Source organism: Ixodes scapularis, unplaced genomic scaffold (genome assembly GCF_016920785.2).
Source record: "Ixodes scapularis isolate PalLabHiFi unplaced genomic scaffold, ASM1692078v2 PGA_scaffold0__279_contigs__length_252992795, whole genome shotgun sequence".
Taxonomy (NCBI): domain Eukaryota; kingdom Metazoa; phylum Arthropoda; class Arachnida; order Ixodida; family Ixodidae; genus Ixodes; species Ixodes scapularis.
The window spans coordinates 39,950,171-39,967,807 of NW_024609835.1; the positions used below are offsets into that span (position 1 = coordinate 39,950,171).

A 17,637-nucleotide genomic window follows, 5' to 3' on the forward strand; every position below is an offset into this window, starting at 1 on the left:
TCTCCCTTGTTCCCCTACTCCAGGGGTTATTTTCCTCATTGATTTCTGACCATAAGCACATCTGCACAATCTGTGAAATTCAAGAAATGGCAAACCCTTAATGCTCGTTTTCACAGTAGCGTTGACCGTGTTCCGCTGCGTTGCGTCGTGTAGCACATGCAGCGCCTCCTCATTGGCTCGTCGTAAGGGCAGCCATAGCAACAGCTCGACGCAAGCGCAGTCTTAACCAGATGGAAGTGGTTGCAGTCGCACTCCAACGCAACTGTGTGAACGAGCCTTTATATTCTAAAAACGTATGTGGGTTCACTTTTCGGTAGAACAAGGAGACAGCAAATGACTGCGGGCAAGAGAAGAATTCCAGCGAATGACGTTGAGTAAGTGGAATGTAACGTTAACTGTTTCTCAAGACATCGCACCGTTCAAATATAATCGTATGCTGGGCTTCGTTTTAAGTTGTATATTCTTGTTGTTCGCCATGGTGGGCTGTTTTCGCATTCCGAAAGATAATAAACTCGCAGACTTTCTTTAAAGTGTACAATGATGAAGCTCATTGAATTGCTAAGGAACACACCTGGGAACGGGAGCTCTTCGTACGTTATGATTCCAAACGAAGCTCACCTTGTCCAGCAGGTTTTGTCAATGAAGTCTTGGAACGTCATTCGGTCCCACTCCTCAGCGTGAGGCGCGTCCCAGGGAGCATCGGCAGGAATCTGAGAATAATAAGACAGATAAACTTTAGTGACATGAAACATTTTGTCGCTACTTTGCCCCACCACAAACGTAATACTGGTTATAGTCACTCACAGCTTGAGAAGCGCAGGGCATGGCCTAATATGTTCAGCCTTCTTGACTCGTGCTTGGTCCTTCGGTGTTGTTATCGATTGGTGTCGCAATTTCATTGGCGGCGTTGCAATAGTAAGAAGCTGGGGATTCGCCACAGTATGCGTTGCTTAAGCTCTCAGTGACTATAATTCTATTTAGTCAAGATATTCGTAGTAAGTCGGTACAAACGCTCTTTGCAAAAAGGCCCCCCCCCCCCCCCCCCCAGTTGCTACTGTTCCTATGGTGGGCGCCCTCCGATAAAGGCACTGTTGTTTATTAGTCTTGTTCAGCAACCCACCGGAAAGGGACGAATACTCTCGTATTTAAACCTATCCTCTATGTGGTTAACCGAAGGCTCACTTTCGAGATGTGCACCCATGCCTTCTGTGCGATGATGTTTTCGTTGTCTCAGCGCCTCGGAGTTGGGCCTCGCACATCCGCCTTGCTTGTTTGGAAAAGCGAAAGGTGCCTGAGCGTCAGGCCTATGAAGCGTAAGCAAACATCTACCTGAGGGTGAGCTTCAAAGTTCCAATATAGCCGCTTATAGATGCATCCCAGTGCAATGGCTTCCAATAACTAAGAAAAAAAAGATACAGAAGAGCGCAGCCGAATCGACGACTGAGAATTCTTAAAATATAAGCAAAACAAAAATAGAATATATTTCTTCTTTGTAATTGTCTAATTCCGGATAAAACTGTTCAAGAAAATCGATTATGTTTTAAAGATATACAAAAACACCCTTCGAAGCCGTTCCGGATGACAAGTTACTGTACGGGGCCATATCTCACTTGACGAACATCGAACTTTCGAATTCTTTGAATACTGCACTGTGATGCACTTCAAATATCAATCAGTGGTCGGTGCTTAATCAGCTCAACCAATTAGAAATGCGATCGATATCAATATTCAATGATGATGCATTTTCGTTTCTCAACTAAATGGTATCTGACGAACGTCCCCTGTTTGTAAATGCTGCGCCGCTGGCGAGATCTTAAAAACAGTGCGTATTAGGAGTGATTAATGGCACCTGCAAAAATAGTTTAACGGTATACGTGCTTAGAAGAAAAGAAATTCGATAAAAAGGAAGTTTCGCGATTGCCATTTTATAAGTTATATATATATATATATATATATATATATATATATATATATATATATATATATAGGGTGTTTTTTTTTTATTCTTACACATTTGTTTAAAAAAATCCATGAAAGCTACACTAACGCGGTTTGTGCAGGTGGGTTATACAATCAGGCGGACATCATGTGGGTGACTAATCTTTGCGATAAGTCGGCTAATTAATTAAAATTCGTTAATTAACTTTTTAATTAGTGGAAATAGACATATAGTTTCAATTAGAAACTTTTAGAGCATCATCGAAAACCACTAAATCGTCTGTTACTGGAAAGATATGACGCCGGGGAAGCATTTTACGGCGTTCTGTAAAAGCGTTTCATTTGGACGCGTTTCTAGATTTCGGTTTCTTATCGGAGCGCATAACCGCGCCCGCGGTCCTGCTCCCCAGTGGCTGAGACGCGCAACAGACGTGCGCCGTACTTCCCTCCATTCTACGAGGGAGGCGAAGAGATGGCTTCGCGCCGCGACCACCGGGGAGCAGGATCGCGGGCGCGTAGATGCGCTCCGATAAGAAACCGAAATCTAGAACCGCATCCAAAAGGAGCGTTTTTACAGATTGCCGTAAAATGCTGCCCCGGCGTTATATCCTGCTAAAAATAGTTGATTTAGGGGATTTCGATGATGCTCAGCAAGTTTCTAATTGGAACCATATGTTTATTTTCAATAATTAAAAAGTTAATTAACGAATTTTAATTAATTAGCCGAGTTATTGCAAAGATTAGCCACCCAAATAATGTCCGCCTGGCCGTATAACTCACCTGCACAAACCGCATTTGTGTAGCTTTCACGTTTTTTTTAAACAAATGTGTCAGAATAAAAGAACACCCTATATATATATATATATATATATATATATATATATATATATATATATATATATATATATATATATATATATATATATATAAGAAGTACACCACTTAGAATCTCAGTCAAAAAGAGATAAGGGATGAGCTCTAAGTCGGAAGCAACCGCACAAAGTCGAAAAAACTTTTTTTTTTCGACTTTGTGCGGTTGCTTCTGACTTAGAGCTCATCCCTTATTTCCTTTTGTGTGAGATTCTAAGTGGTGTACTTCTTATCTGTTCTCCCTATGCACTTTCGTTGTATGCGTACTCTCTCCCTTCTCAAAACTGTATAAATAGAACGACATTTTTCTTGTAACCCTATTCTGACGAAGACCTGCCTCAGGTCGAAACGTCGAATAAAATCCTCCTGGTTTGTTTTCTACCGTCACCTTGCATGTATATATGTATATATATATATTTATTTATTTTTTAAGAAGTTTATAGAACTCGCAAAAACCTTCATGTAGAATCAGACACAGCACTGCAGCACTCTTTCTAAAAAGTACCTTAGACAAGAATTGTCTGGACACCGTTCCTTTTTTTCTTTTTTCATTTTTCTGAAAAAAAATCAATTAGCAAGTTCAGAAGGAGTAGGCACTTTAGCACCTTTTATGTGAAGAGTTGAGGAATCGACATCACTGGTGCTCTTTTCGCGCTTAGTTTTGGTTTAAAGCAGTGAATACAACGCTGACATTTCCGGTACACGTGCATTGCGAGTTTCTTTAGCCTGTATTTCACGGCACGACTAAACCTTATGTGTTCGATTCTCATCGAACACATCGATTCTCCGAATACAATATGTTCCCAAAAATAAAACTTAGAAGGTTAACTCAAACTTTATTTCAGTTGATTAGCTAGCTAATAACCCATTTCGCCTCTTTCCTAGTGGCCGCCATGACCCTAACTTGGCCCCAGAGCTAAAAAAGAAACCCTGGCGCAAGCTCGTTTTTTAGAAAAATTTAGGGCCAACTTAATGTTTACAGCGCTACACTCTTAAAAAAAAAAAATCAGTTTTTTTTTTATTTTACTTTTTTTTTTTTTTTACAAAAATACAGTTAGCCGGAAAGGCGTCATTCAGAGCAGTATCCTAAACAGTAATGTTCGCTGCTTATCAGTACTCTAACGAAAAGTTAAAAAAGGGCCGACGTCGCGTTCAGGGTAACGGTGTCGGGCGCTGTGCAAGAGTTTCTGGAGGATATTTGGATGATGTGCGCACCTCTTCTCCCATCTGATCCAGCTTTCTGAAGAAGTTGTTGGTGTCCATGTTCACGAACGGGTTCCAGAATGTGGGGAAATCGCCGTCGCGGGTCACGTACCGCCTTCCCTGAAACATTCAGGAAATAATCGGTTTTATACGCGGTGCCATTTGCGTTTTCCAAGGATTGTACCACACCGAAACTGCGCTGAACGGTCAATAGGCAATGTGCTTTTTTTTATTTTAAGAGTTGCAAGAAGAAGTCGGGACTACGCTCAATTGTCATTATCCGCTTTACGTGGTTTCTTTCAAGAACTGCAAACAAGGCTTGTACAGAACTTTGTCATGTACTTCTTGTTGTTTCGTGCAGAGTATTCCTCAAGCACGTTTCTGTTTGCTAGAAATATATTTCTTTCGTGATCGTTCAACCGCAAATGTTCCTAGTTTGCGAATGTTCGCTTGTTTCATAATTGCCTCTACGCATTTAGTTGTCTTCTCTTTTTTTTATTTTGTTATTTAGGAGATCGCGGCATTCTTTGAAAGTATAATTTACTCTCTCTTTCTTATTTTGTCTGCCTTTGCTTACGAGGTATACTCACAAGTAATGCATCAAAAGCCAAAAAAAAAATTGATTTTTTACAAAGACGTGCATTTTAAGAATGGCTGCGCGTCTACTTGCATGCACGCTGTGGGCCATTCACTCTAGTATATGTAACACATCAAGAAAACAAAGAGGCAAAAGTAACATTTTGAACTAAAATGCCAAATGTGCTAGGATAATGAGCGCGTGACGTCTCAGACCCTCTTGGTTCCTTCTAACACCGCACTTTTAAGTTCAAACGCTTTTGGGGGCTTCGCCAATAGGGTCTTTTAGCAAACCGCTACCGTGTTCCACGTACCGCAGTACTGAAGCCTTTAAAGCATGCTTTTAAGCGCGCGCCAGGGTGATGCCGTGACCGCGGGGAGTGCACTTAAAAGCATGCTTCAAAGTCTCCGGTAGTGCGGTACGCGGGTACGCGGTAAGCGATGACAGTTTTCTAAAAGTCCCAATGAGCTGAACCCCCTGTTTACAAACAAGTCACCGTTCGCCCTCACAAGGCGTGAGCAGTGCGCGTGCGCAGAAACCAGATCCGCGTAAAGTGAAGCGTCTGCGCATGCGCCGTGTCGACAACGGCGCCACAAAGCAGTGGCGTGACGTCAGGGCCATGTGAGTGTCACGTGACCTTTGGGAGGGGCGCGCATAGGCGCGTGTTAGTTCATATAGTACTAGATTGGATTGCCTGGGATGTTTCGTAGCGTCCGCTGGGGTCTATCGTATGATGGATAGCGGTACGCCAACACCTCCTATAGATAAGAGAGCCTGCGCTGAATTTTCCTGCATCCCTAAAGAAGGCCACTGTAGGCCAGAGATTGCACACGACTGCGGCGTCAGCGTTCGGCTATGGAGTCGTGTTTTCACTGATTGGACACGACCCATAGTCAAATGCTGACGCCGTAGTCGTGTCCCATTCCTAGCCTAGGGTGGCCTTGTTTAGTGACGCGGGAAAATTTGGCACTTTGGCTTTCCTATCCATGGGAGGTGTCGGCCCGTTGGGTATGCGCCGAGAAATTGAAGGAGAGGGCGAGACGAGAGCGGCCGGGGGAAGTGAGAACACCGATTCTGACTGAAATAATTATTGGGCAGGCGTCAAGCTGTCTTTCCTCGCTCTTCAAACGCGTTCGAATGCCAACGCAGGAACACTGAACGCCGGAGTTTGGCAATCGAACGCGTTCTAAGTGTGACTAGAGACAAAGGCAGCTAGCTCTGAGTCTGCGCAATAATCATCCCATTCAGAGCTCGGTGTTCTGGCGTCCCCCGCGCGTCCTTGTCTCCTCTTCTCCCTCAGCTCTTCGGCGCATAGAGTTTGGACCTTCGCACGATGTGCACGCAACATGATTCTCGGGAGCTTTCTAAACTGCGGTGGTTTTTTGTAGCGTGAGTTACACTGACCGAGGTTGAGCAGTTTCGCGTGGCTCCCAAAGAGCCGTGCTGCGCAGGCGCGAGAAGCAGTGACGTCACACGGTGCACAGCTGGCGCGCCGGAGCCGCGGCCGCCGCGCACTCCGCCGCCACCGCGCGCGCCTCGCCGGTATGCGAATTCCAGAGGAGTGACGTCATGCCGCGGCAGACGCGCTGGCGCCGCCGCGCGCCCAGCTGTGCGCCTCCGTTGCGCAGTAGCCAAGTCTGACGCTGCACCGGAGCCGCTTGATAGCGCCTTTCATTTTGTGCGCATAAGCTCACGCGACGTATATCCTGGCATAGCCGAGCTAAGTCACCGTAATTTTTGTTTTTAGGCTTAAAATAACTTTCGTTAGAATGGCTCTTCTATTGTGCATTGTGAGAAAATAAACGCACCGATTTCTTTATTTATCATTTTTTTACGGTACATGAGCTCTGGAATGGTAAAGCACCAAGTTGAAGCGTAACGTTCATGCAGCGGGCCAACTGGACTTCGACGAGAAAAAGCGCAATCAACGTCGCGAGAGTCCAATCGGCACGCTCGGTAAACTTCGGCCCCAAACTTTAGGTTTCACGAGTGTGTGGCGCCTCGGGCTTCAATGTCTCGCCCCTTTTCGCCCTTTCTTCGCACACGACGTCAATAGGGAGTTTTCGTAGACCGCGTTTCCCACTCCGCTAAGCCCTCCGCTACGAAGAGTCCGCTACTGCGCCTGCGCGCTGATGGCTTTGGTTGTAGAGTTCCGGGTATCGTAGCGGATCGCAGAGGGTGTTGCGGGACAGTGGAAACCATTTACGAAAGCTCCCCAATGGCTCGCACGAACCGGTCCCCTCGCCGCTGGTGGTGTGGACACTGGCCAGTACACAGAACCCACGATACCGACTATATGTAAAGACTACGCGCCCAAAAGAAAGAGAAAGCCGAACGAACGTTGAGTGCATATTCAGGGAAGTCTACGCTTCAGGAAAGCGCGAGTCAGGACTCAGGGTGAGCGAACGCGTTCCCTGGAATGACCGACACCTGGCGCCCTCAAAGAAATGAAACTAAACGCCTTATTTTTACCCGTTTCACGCCAAGCCCGACCGCAGCCAACGCTAGGCGATCCAATGGAATCAATCACGCAACGGCAAAAGAGCATAATCACGGCGCTTGTTGTCCTATACTGGGCTTCCTATCGTCGGCTCACGCACAAAAACCAAAACCGATCATGCAGAGAAAAAAAAAAGCGCAGGATCGCGGATTGTTTATACTGCGTGACTGGCTTAGATGAGGATGACAAACGCTCAGAGACGACGAGCGGCGCCATGACGATGCATTTTTTGGCGTTGCTTCATTGGTTACATTGAATCGTAGTATCGGCTACAATTGGACCTGAAGCAGAAAGGAGTTATAGAACATCCCCAGAGCCGTATATAAAGGGAGTTTGGCAATTCATTTTGAAGTATAGGAGGCAAATGAGAAGGCGCCATTGGCCAAAAACGGGCTGGGAGCGTTTCAGGGCGTCTTCTCAAACTCGAATGTGACCAACCAGAAGCCGGTCAATACCGGTGGTGGGAGTAGCTCCCGGTAACTGAAAATATCGTGCAGGTGACGTTTCAACCACAGTCATCCGAAATCATGGTGGAAGAGTGCGACTGGCGGAACGATTCCCGGCCTTCGGCCAGGCGCCGAAGGCCGGGAATCTGCCGTCCGAGCGGTCACATACTGCCCGAGCAAAACAGGGTTCGAACGGCAGATTCGTTTCTTACATCTTTTTGCATGATCATAATCAAAACATCACGGGCACCACACTTTCAGCTATGATGAGTTACGCTCTTATTAAAACTGTTTCTCGCTGCCATTGCTAGGGGATACTTTCCGGCTTCTGGTTGGCCAGGAGAGCGTGCCAAGCCCTTTATCTGCGTCTGGTGCACGCCCTCGCACTGCCCGCCCCTCCCATTGACCAAACTTTCTCTGTGCACGCTCTGAGCATCCCGAACCACCCGACAGAAGAAAAGAAAAATAACGCCATTTTTTTTCCTTTTCTTTTTAGCCTCGCAATGTGAGTTCAATTCTTATAAAATAAATCAAGCGTGTGCACGTCACAGATGTTCTCACTACACTCTACAAAATCTCGAGGGTCTACTTCACCGCAAAGCACTCGGGAGAGTAGCCAATCGCTTCAACCTTCAGGAGGAAGCGCGACGATTATTGAGGTTGTTCCTTGGGCTAGGTGTTCGGCATATCGTGAAGCCCCCAAAAGTGAAGCCTTTAGTAAAAGCGTGGCCGCGGGGCTCTAAACTCATTGGTGTATAGGCGGGAGAGGAGGCGTGAGGTGCTCGACGCTGATTCATTAAAGGGCAGGTCGTGTGACCAGAAGGGTAGGCGAGGAAGAGTGATGTAGGCGAGAAGGAGCTCGACAATCTGAGCACACCGAAGGAAAGGAGCTCGAGGGTTTGGAAAGCTCTGGAAGATCGCCATGTGTATCAGCCCGATTAGCCGTAGTATCGCCTTATTCTAGAAACAACGTAGTACATGTTAAACCATCTCATAAAGGGCACCGTGAATGTAGGCGTCTGGAAACTCAGGGTATCGCTAAACGTTTGTAATGCTTGATTGTTTCACGTATGCAACACGATTGCCTAGCAATTTGACATCAATTTTCAGACCCCAAAAAATGCAGTCCTCGCATGACGGAGTGCAAGTTCGCCTGCTCCTTGCGCACTTCGTGCGTGTTTTTTCCCTCTAGAAGCGCCATTGTGCTTTTGTTTCCCCCCGACCTCAGCCAATGATGGCCGCGCTCTTGGCTGCCTCTTCACGGCGCGTTCCTTTCGCGTTCGTTACGCTGCCCTTTGATTGGTGCGCCTCTCCTTTCGGTCCGATGCGCCAAAAACGCATTTTGGAACACTTGCCCGCCGTATGACACTCAAGATACTAAGACCTCATGCTCACTTCTAGCGCGATGACTATTGGTTTAGTTATGAGTATGACACATTTTCAGCCCCGTCATTCAGCTAACTTCCTTCATAGATTGCAGCTATTCACCCTCCTAATTGTATTGCTTGTAGGTAGACGCTTCATATTTTTTAAGAGTGCACGATGCCATACCAGGATCGTGAAGACGCATTTGTTCTCGTAGTAGACGCAGTACAGCTTGTCTGCCAGGCCAACTTCTCGGAGAACGCGGAGGACATGGTCTTGAGTTCCTCCGATGTAGGCGCCTCCGATGTCCAAGTAGCCAAAGTGTTCTCCCTGTGTTACCGAAACATAACGAACGTAAGGGTCGGAAGAGTAGCGAACCCATCATGAGTACATGGACGCTGAAGTTACGTCACGTGAAGGCACGCTGTTCCAATAAATTTCCTTTTTTTAAGATTTAATTCGATCAATATTGCCGGAAAATAATTATTTCAAACATAACAAAGGGCTTTCGCCAATGCACAAAACCTAGCAAATAATGCTCGTTTCAGTATGACTCGTTTAGACTCATACACCCTTGAAACCTCTTCATGACCCACATTCACCAAATGAAATGTTAAGACTTTTGCCAAACCACTAATGACGAGATTACGTTGTTTCGTTTTGTTTTTATTCAACAATTCTTCTCGCTGCTAAATCCAAAGGCATATTTTTAAACCTGTGATGACTGGAAAGACCCTTCAGACGTCAGGACAGTGGGCTCACCAACTCCGCGTGAGAAGACACGTGCTTGCGCCAAAGCATCGATTAGCAAACTACACTCTAAAAAAAGAGCCCGTGCATCCGCTTTCCCGCACACCTCGGAGAGCCAATGAGGCAGCTCAGCGAATGACGATGCCGAAACCTATGTTCAGTAAAACATATAAAATAGCGCAAAAAAGACAAGGCCAAGAAGTATACAGGACAAAAATACAGATACAAAATGTATTTCTGAAATTCTCTTGCAGTACATTTTTATCGCAATAATGCCCAACCCTGCCAGAAAAAAAAAAAAAAAAAAAAACTCTCCCATGCGCAGTTTGTACCAGGACGACCCTTCATACCGTATCGGATAAGCGCAAAAACGGTTCCCTAAAACTCCCTAATTCGGTCATCGTGACTGCAGCGAACACTGCGTTTTCTGTATGACATAAACGAATAAAGCGTGACTGCGGTTTCAAAAGGGGGAACTTTCCGTAGCAGTGCCCATAAAGGAAAGAATGCGCGTCCATATCTTTCACTGCATTGCCTAGTGGAAAGCAGTTCCGGAGTCTCGAGGGCCATTGATATATATTCCCGCATGTTTTACGGGGGAAATACAAAGCGCGGATATGCGTCGCCATACTACGTTTTACTTTAAGTACGACCACAGCGGGCGCTATAAGACCCCGTGAAGAGCCAATCAAACAGCACTTAGAGTGCATCATCACGGCGATCGTTATCGTTATGGCTTTGCCATCAACAGCTAAGTAAATCACGCAGAGAAAAACAAATCGCAGGATTGCAGAGCATTCACTCTGCGTGATTGGCCGGGTCGGGGATAAGAAACACACAAAGGAGCACGAGCTTCGTGCCGACGCACTTTTGGTGCTCCACGATCGGCTCCATCGGAGTTTACAGCGTCGGCTGCGATCGAACTTCAAGTAAAACTGAGTGGGGACCTAACACTATCCGGTACTTTTTTTTTTTTTTTGTAATCTCTCACAGTCGTCTCGTAAAAAGATAACAGTGTAGAAGGCCCAGAGGGAGGGCGGTCGCTGAGCACTGCTCGGAGCGGACTTTCGCCAGGAGATAACTTGACGAGAATAGAAAACCAGTGTAACATTGCGGCGGCACTGGATAAGAAGTGTGAGACAAGCAATGAATGTGGAATGCGAGGCAAAACTTTCTTTTCGCTTTCACGTGAATCGTTGCAAAATATGCAGGTTCGTCAAAAAAGCTCGCAAATCATAAAAAATGGCCCAGGTACCGTTTTGAAAAAACAAATAAAAAAACGGTCAGGTTCGTTGCATGACGGTTAGAAGACCTATAGAAGCACGGGTGTAATTTTGTCTGCCTTGAAATTTCTTGGGGTTGCTTCGCTGAAAATGGTCAAGGTAGGCCGGGCGGTGCGACGGCTAACCTGGAGTCTGTAACGAGGTGGTGACTGATTACAGGACCGTGCACGTTACGATGCTCGTCCAAGCCAGAACGGTCAGGGGCGGCGATCAGACTCGTAAACTCACATCTTGAAGGTGTATTAGGTTTACCACCCGCTGGAGAAAGATAGATCAAGGTGTTTCGGCCTACAGTAAAGCAATTTAAGCTTGGTTCCAGTACCAGATGCTTTGGGTGATTGGATACTTTTGCCTTCATCTGCCTCGGGACGAAAAGATTTATTGTTGCAAGGAGTGCCTGATTCTCCGCGTATGATACAGCAATCGTGAACGCGGTCATTGGGTGTCTTCGTTTTCTTGATTCTTCTTATTTTTGATTGGGACGATCGATGGCCGAGAGCGCACACCAACTGGGAGCACGTGGAAAAACAAGATCGCGCTGCACAACCCAGGGATTCTGGGTTCAAACCCCACCCCTGCCCGTTTCAATATAGATGAACATCGTACCAGCATGCTATCGTGTTTCGCTACTGCGTGGTGCATGTAAAATACCGCAGGCTAGAGATTGCACTGCATTGGCTGAATTGCTCATCTACAAATGAGACACCAGACATTCATTGGCGCTAACTCCCGGCTGTACATACACACAACACACTCTTCTGGTCGGTTCCCTTCCACACCACGTAGTGGTCGACAATGTCGTTGCATTTTCCTAATCCCCAGTATTTATGCAAACAACGCAGGTATTTATCTCGCCTTGTCATTAACTTATCAACACCCTAAGAAAAAGGAAAGGTTCAACAGTTCACTTTCCTTCGAAGCACAGAGCGAATGGGGTTCAGAATGCCATTAGGTATGAATTAAATGGGACAATGAGTAAGTGAAACGTCATATCGATTGTTCCTCCGCACATCGCATTTCTTTTTCTCGAGCAGTATTTTGAGCATTGTCATTCGCTGGTATTTTATTCTTACCGTGATAGGCTGTCTCCGTGCTTTACAGAAAAGTAAAGTAGGAGACTTTTGAAGGGTGAATCGAGTTTGTATACTACGTTGAATAAACAAGGCAGGAGTCTCGTGTTTTGAATGAAAGCGCGATCTGTACCTTGTTCACCACGAGGCTCCATCTTACGATGGAATTTATTAAATTCCTCCGTAGTTAACAAGAAGGAAAAAAAAACGCCCAATCCTTTGTCCTAGTGTATAGCCACTAGCACATCAGCTGAAAGTGGAGGCAACGCATCAGCCACCACAATAAAACGCGGGGGCAATGTGTGTTTCTGGTCGCGGCGTGGACGTCGCAGTGACCACGGCTTATTTTTTTTATTAACCTAGCTTTCTCCATGTACGGTTCAGTTTCAGTTTTACACAATGTATACAAGAGGGTCCTGACCAATTGAGGAATCGTTAATTCAACTTCGCCTTTTCTCATAATACACGCCCCCCCGCGGGGCGCTCATATTTCAATTTATCTCGAATTTCGCCTCGGTGGCTCCGAGACAAAACGGCGGCCCACGGATTCCCAGGTGGCGGGTTCGACTCTCTAGGCTGAGGTGCCTGCATTCTTACAGACGCTTGTTGCGGAGAAGAGCCGCCGTGTAACGGAAATGTCGGTTACAAGTGAAAAGAACTCCGGGTGATCAAAAGTAATCCTCAGTCCTTCGTTGGAGCGTATGCCAGGGCCGGCTTGCCAGAACAGCGTCTCAGCTGAGACTGGGTAAAAGAAAGCACTCACTGCAAAGGCTGAAATGCCCGAGCATCTTGAAATGCTCGAGCACGCTGTATCTAGCAAGCCGGCCCAGAAGCCCTTCGCGGGTTTGTCACGTAAAAATACAAAATTTTATGTTTGCTTGTTGTTGTTTTGTTTTTGTTTTTTTGGAACATGGCTTGTGTCGGATGTCCGTGTGCGTTTAAACCCTCCTAAGAGGTAAAAAAAGAAGCGCTCACCTGAACCGTGTAGGTCCGTCCACCAACGCGATCCCGGGCTTCGAGGACGATCACCTCGACGCCTTCTTTTCGAAGCAGTCGGGCCGCTGCCAGCCCTGCAACAAGAGCGCAAGACATACATACATACAACCCCGTTTTTGCTTTCGGTATTTGGACAGAGACGCACTTATTGCCGTAATCAACTTAAGAAATCCGGAGAGTGCCGGTTCTCCTGCATATCATTATCTCTTCGTGACCAATGAGAGTCTGGCATTAGCCGATAAGTAATGTAAAAAAAAACAATCAGATGCGTAAAGATAATAAGACACGCCCCACCTTTCTTAAGCTGTCAGTGACTATAGCTATCGCAAATGCGTAATCCATTTCTTTTTTTGTTTTATTTTGTTCGCAGCTTAGAATGTTTAAGCTAAATCTCAGCAGCGTGAGAAATTATGTTTTTTATTGGATACTTTATTCGCGGTGTGAAGCGCGCGTATGCGAAGTGCACGTGCTTCCGACACGGTTATGTTTTAATTTTCATGGTGCAGAGAAGCTTGGCCTTGCACTTGCTTGCAACAGCAGAGGAAGTTGTAGTATCCTCGCTCTGGGTTGTGAAAAAATTTCACCAGGCGACGGGACCCAAACTTCTAGCCACGAATAGACTCCTCAACAGAAGTGTGTGTCTTCCGCATACTGAGCTCTAAAGCATGCCTGCGTGTGTAGCTCCCCATATAGGACGCGAACTGCCATTCACGGCAATTTTTCGAAGTTCACACGGCCAATGATGAAGGCCAAATGAAGAAGAAAAAATAATTTTTCTCTTCTAAAGCGATTTATTAAATTACAACATATGAACTCAAAAAATAATATTGAATTTCACTTTCTTGCACACGCTAAACAAGAGCACAGTTCTTGAAGTATTTGTTGACACCCCAGGAACTCTTTCAGCTAGTTAAAAGAACGGTTTCGCGCCAAGCACAATCGCCCCCTGGAGCACTAGAACGGCAACTGAGCGATGAAGAACTCTTTCGCATAAAAAAAGGAGGTTACAAGAAGCTCTTACAGGTTTTTCACAAAGACCCTTTTTAGGGGGTGCTTAAAAGAACGTAATTAGAGATTCTTCGGTATGTTCATATTTTTCACCCTAAAAAGTTATTTTCAGTACCCCCTAAAAGGGTTCTTCGTGAAAAACCTATAAGGGGTTATTTTAAGCTCTTTTTTTGATGCGAAAGAGTTCTTAATCGCCCAGTCGCCGCTCTAGTGCGCCAGAAAGCGATACTGCAAGTGTCGGACCGTTCTTAATGAGCTGAAGGTTCTCTTGATGCGCCAAAGAACGTTTCAAGAATTAATTTTCCTTTTAAGAATGCAGACCACGCAGCGAGTTAATCCCAAAAAGTAAGGGCGCAAACGAGCTGGTGTACATTGCACATGGTTGAAAAAACCCCGAGACTGCGGGTAAACGACACAACACTAAAAAGTCTCTCCCACCATGTTGCAGAAAGATCCCAGCGAATGAAGAAGCATCAAAATACGATTAGGCTAAAAAACAAAAGACGATTTGCGTAGGTACAATGAGGTTTACATTTCACGTTTTTATAGTCCCGGTGCACATCGCATTTTTTCAGATCTAATCGTTTTCTGAACTGTGTCTTTTACTGGGATGCTTGTTTTCACGGCGTAATTGACTGACTCCTCGCCCTGCAAAGATATTAACTCACTCACATACTTTCTCTTTTTTTATGGGCTTGCCTTCTGCTGTTGCTTTCTCATCGTACCTGCGTAGAGCGCGTTTTAAAAGTAAACAGTATTTTGCACATACTGCCTTCTGCAAAATAAGGTCCGTAGCCTAAGCTTCAAGTCCGAATATTCGGAGTAAGATCTCACTTAAAGGAAAAAGAGAAACACCATATATCTTGCGTCGCACAATACGTCGCTACGAGGCTTCAGTTTCTACAGGGTGATTCAAAAAGACGCCAGGCTCTTTAAATTGACCGCAAAATTCGGTCTCTTAACCTATCGCGCTACGACTTTGTGCAGCGTTGCCCACAGATGGCGCATTTGTTTTTGTAAAATTTGCAAAGAGCGAACTTACTTGAGGAAAAAGTAAAGAAAAAAAAAGGCTTAGCTCCTATGGAAACGCGGCGAAGCCACCGGTCTTCTTAACAACACGGCGCCGTTTCGGACGGGAGACGAGAGATGGCGCAACGAACGCCGCCGACGTAAGGCCCAAGATGGTCACTGCTGCAACAGCCCCCTTCAGTGTTGGCTCAGTTTTGCTTGATAGGGACGGAACTTCCCTGTACGCGCTCCGTAAATCATATATGGAACCACCCATTGCCTGTTTTTCAGCCCAGACATTTGTTTCTTGATATAAAGAACCTCTCAGAAAAACGTGCGCGGACACGTGCCCATCGCGATCGAGTTAAACGCCAATGGCGTTAATTAATCAACATACCCAGGAATGAGGGCGACTGATAACCAGACTTGTCCGTAACGCGTTAAAGAGCGTTCACACAATTGTGACAGACAGGCACGCTGGCGCCACCTATGCGGTGACTCTGCTGGAACTGCTTTTCACTAGAACGAAGTTTTTTCGGTATTTGCGAGATTAAATGTACGTACTATTTATAAAAAAAATTAAAAAAATTATCGTTTAAGACATTTACAAAAATTCTTCGATCACCAAAAAATTAAAGAAAAGAATGATGCACGAATAGATAGGAAACATACAGGACGGGCTAAGTGTTCCACGGCTACCCAAAAAGTGGTGACGGTGTCTTCCCTCGTCCAAACAGAGTTTAAGAAGTTTCAATGCGCACGATCAAAGCAGTTGCAAGTGTGTGAGCGTGCCTTAAAAGTTCGGTCACAGGCTTGTGACATCTTAGGCTGGAAAGCATTGCTTTCCTATGCCTGAAAGCAGAACATAATACGGTATATTCTATTTCTTGCGTGAAGCCGCCTAATGGCTAAAAACCGGTTTTTAAGCCTAAGTGGCTTACAAACCGGTCGTGTCGAAGTCTGTCGTGGTCAAGACCAAGTGTGTGAACGCGCCTTTACAGCTGGTTCACACTTTTGCGACCGATTACGACCGACCCCGACACAATCCGGTTTTAAGTCTCTTACGACCGCCACTACCGCTGCGCAGCCCGCCGTAAGCGGGAAAAGGCGGCTTAAAAACCGGTTGTTTCGGAGGCGTTCATCGCCGGTCGCGGATGTATGAACCAGCCACCCCTTGTACCTAATTACCTTTTTCGGTAACCAAGTAACGACCTCGTTACTTTTGAAAGAGAAAGAATGAGTAACGTATTTTTGTTACTCTTTGATGCAGTAACGAGTAACAGTGTTTAGTTACTTCTGGAGAGGAACGTCTACAACACAAGTACCCATGCCTTGTTGTTACCTTAGCTCGCGCCTGTCATTTACCTGATGAGGGAACGCTGACAGACCATAAACCGATGTGCACAAGGTATGTCAGTATAGCCAAAATGAACCCTGAATGAACTCGTTAAAAGCAAGAATTTATTAACGACGACAAATATTGAAAGCGACTACTGCTTGATAAAAAAGACACATTCTGAGTAACTAGGAAATAATGTGTTACTTTCAGTCTCAGGTAACGCAATCCTTTTGATCGCAGTAACGATTAACGTACGTACTTAGTTACTTTTCGAGTGAGTTTGAACATTTGGTTACTTTATTTCAGTAACGAGCACATGTCTGGTTTTAACGCACTCCAATGGTCGGGCAGCCTCAGTAGCAAAAGGGTTAAACGCGTTGTTTTCCACCGAAGCCTGTCTCACATGGTTAGATTTTGTTTGCGAGTTTTTTTATTCTCAATTGCGACATCGGTCGCCAGGACAAAAAAAAAAAAACAAAAAAAACCGCGAGCAGCAGTTGAAGTTTTACGAAACCGAAAATTGCGAAGCAGCATTTGCACCATGTAGAACTTTACCTCATCCTTGAAGCGAGGTATCACTTAGTGATCGGCAGCTCGAGTGAATTTAGGAGCAGTCCAGGCAAAGGCATTAGTGAGAATGTCCCCAGTTACTTGGCGAAGCTGGCGCTTATAGGATTTTTCGACATAAGGAGAAAGATCTTTCGAGTACCCGCGTCCAGCTTCTTCTGTCCGCCATATTTCGACGATAACGGAAGAATACACGTGTCCTTCTCGAGATAAGGGGGGAAAAAAGAAGTCTAGATTTCGCACTGCAAGTCTCAAAATTTCCCAAAATAAAAATGTCAAATACTTCAGCTTGCTTTCCTATACCTGAAAGTAGAACATAGTACGGAATCTTCTATTTCTGACGTGAAGCCGCCTAATCCTAATCGGGATGCGTGGTCAGTAACACAGCAGGTACACAGCCTCAGATACAATGTGGAGCCCTTCGCGGATACCTGAATATCAATACTGTCGACCCATGCACGCCCGAAGCACGTGCACAACAGGAAATATAAGAATACATCGAAGCTCTAGCGGAAACTAGGCAGCTGCAAAGAGTTGATACGAACGGAAGATATAAAAAATGGCGAGCTTTAAAATGTCATTGCTGCCATTGCGGTAATGGTAATGAAAAACAAGAAACAAAAAATCTACGGGCCCGCAGTTGCGATAAAATGAACTATTTTGCAGATAATTGATAAGTCTTTGAAATGCCATCGACATTTAAATTAATATAGTCAA

General features: G+C 45.5%; 1 protein-coding gene across 1 annotated transcript in view; it reads right to left on the reverse strand.

The window, feature by feature from the left end:
• LOC8042310 (amine oxidase [flavin-containing]) overlaps positions 1 to 17,637 on the reverse strand; it is a 57,888-nt gene that overhangs the window by 22,130 nt on the left and 18,121 nt on the right. The window contains exons 2-5 of the mRNA XM_029975922.4: positions 12,978 to 13,072; positions 9,086 to 9,229; positions 4,024 to 4,131; positions 619 to 710 (exon numbers count right to left, since the gene is read on the reverse strand). Coding sequence (XP_029831782.2) covers positions 619 to 710; positions 4,024 to 4,131; positions 9,086 to 9,229; positions 12,978 to 13,072 — 439 coding nt within the window. The remainder of the gene's footprint in view (positions 1 to 618; positions 711 to 4,023; positions 4,132 to 9,085; positions 9,230 to 12,977; positions 13,073 to 17,637) is intronic.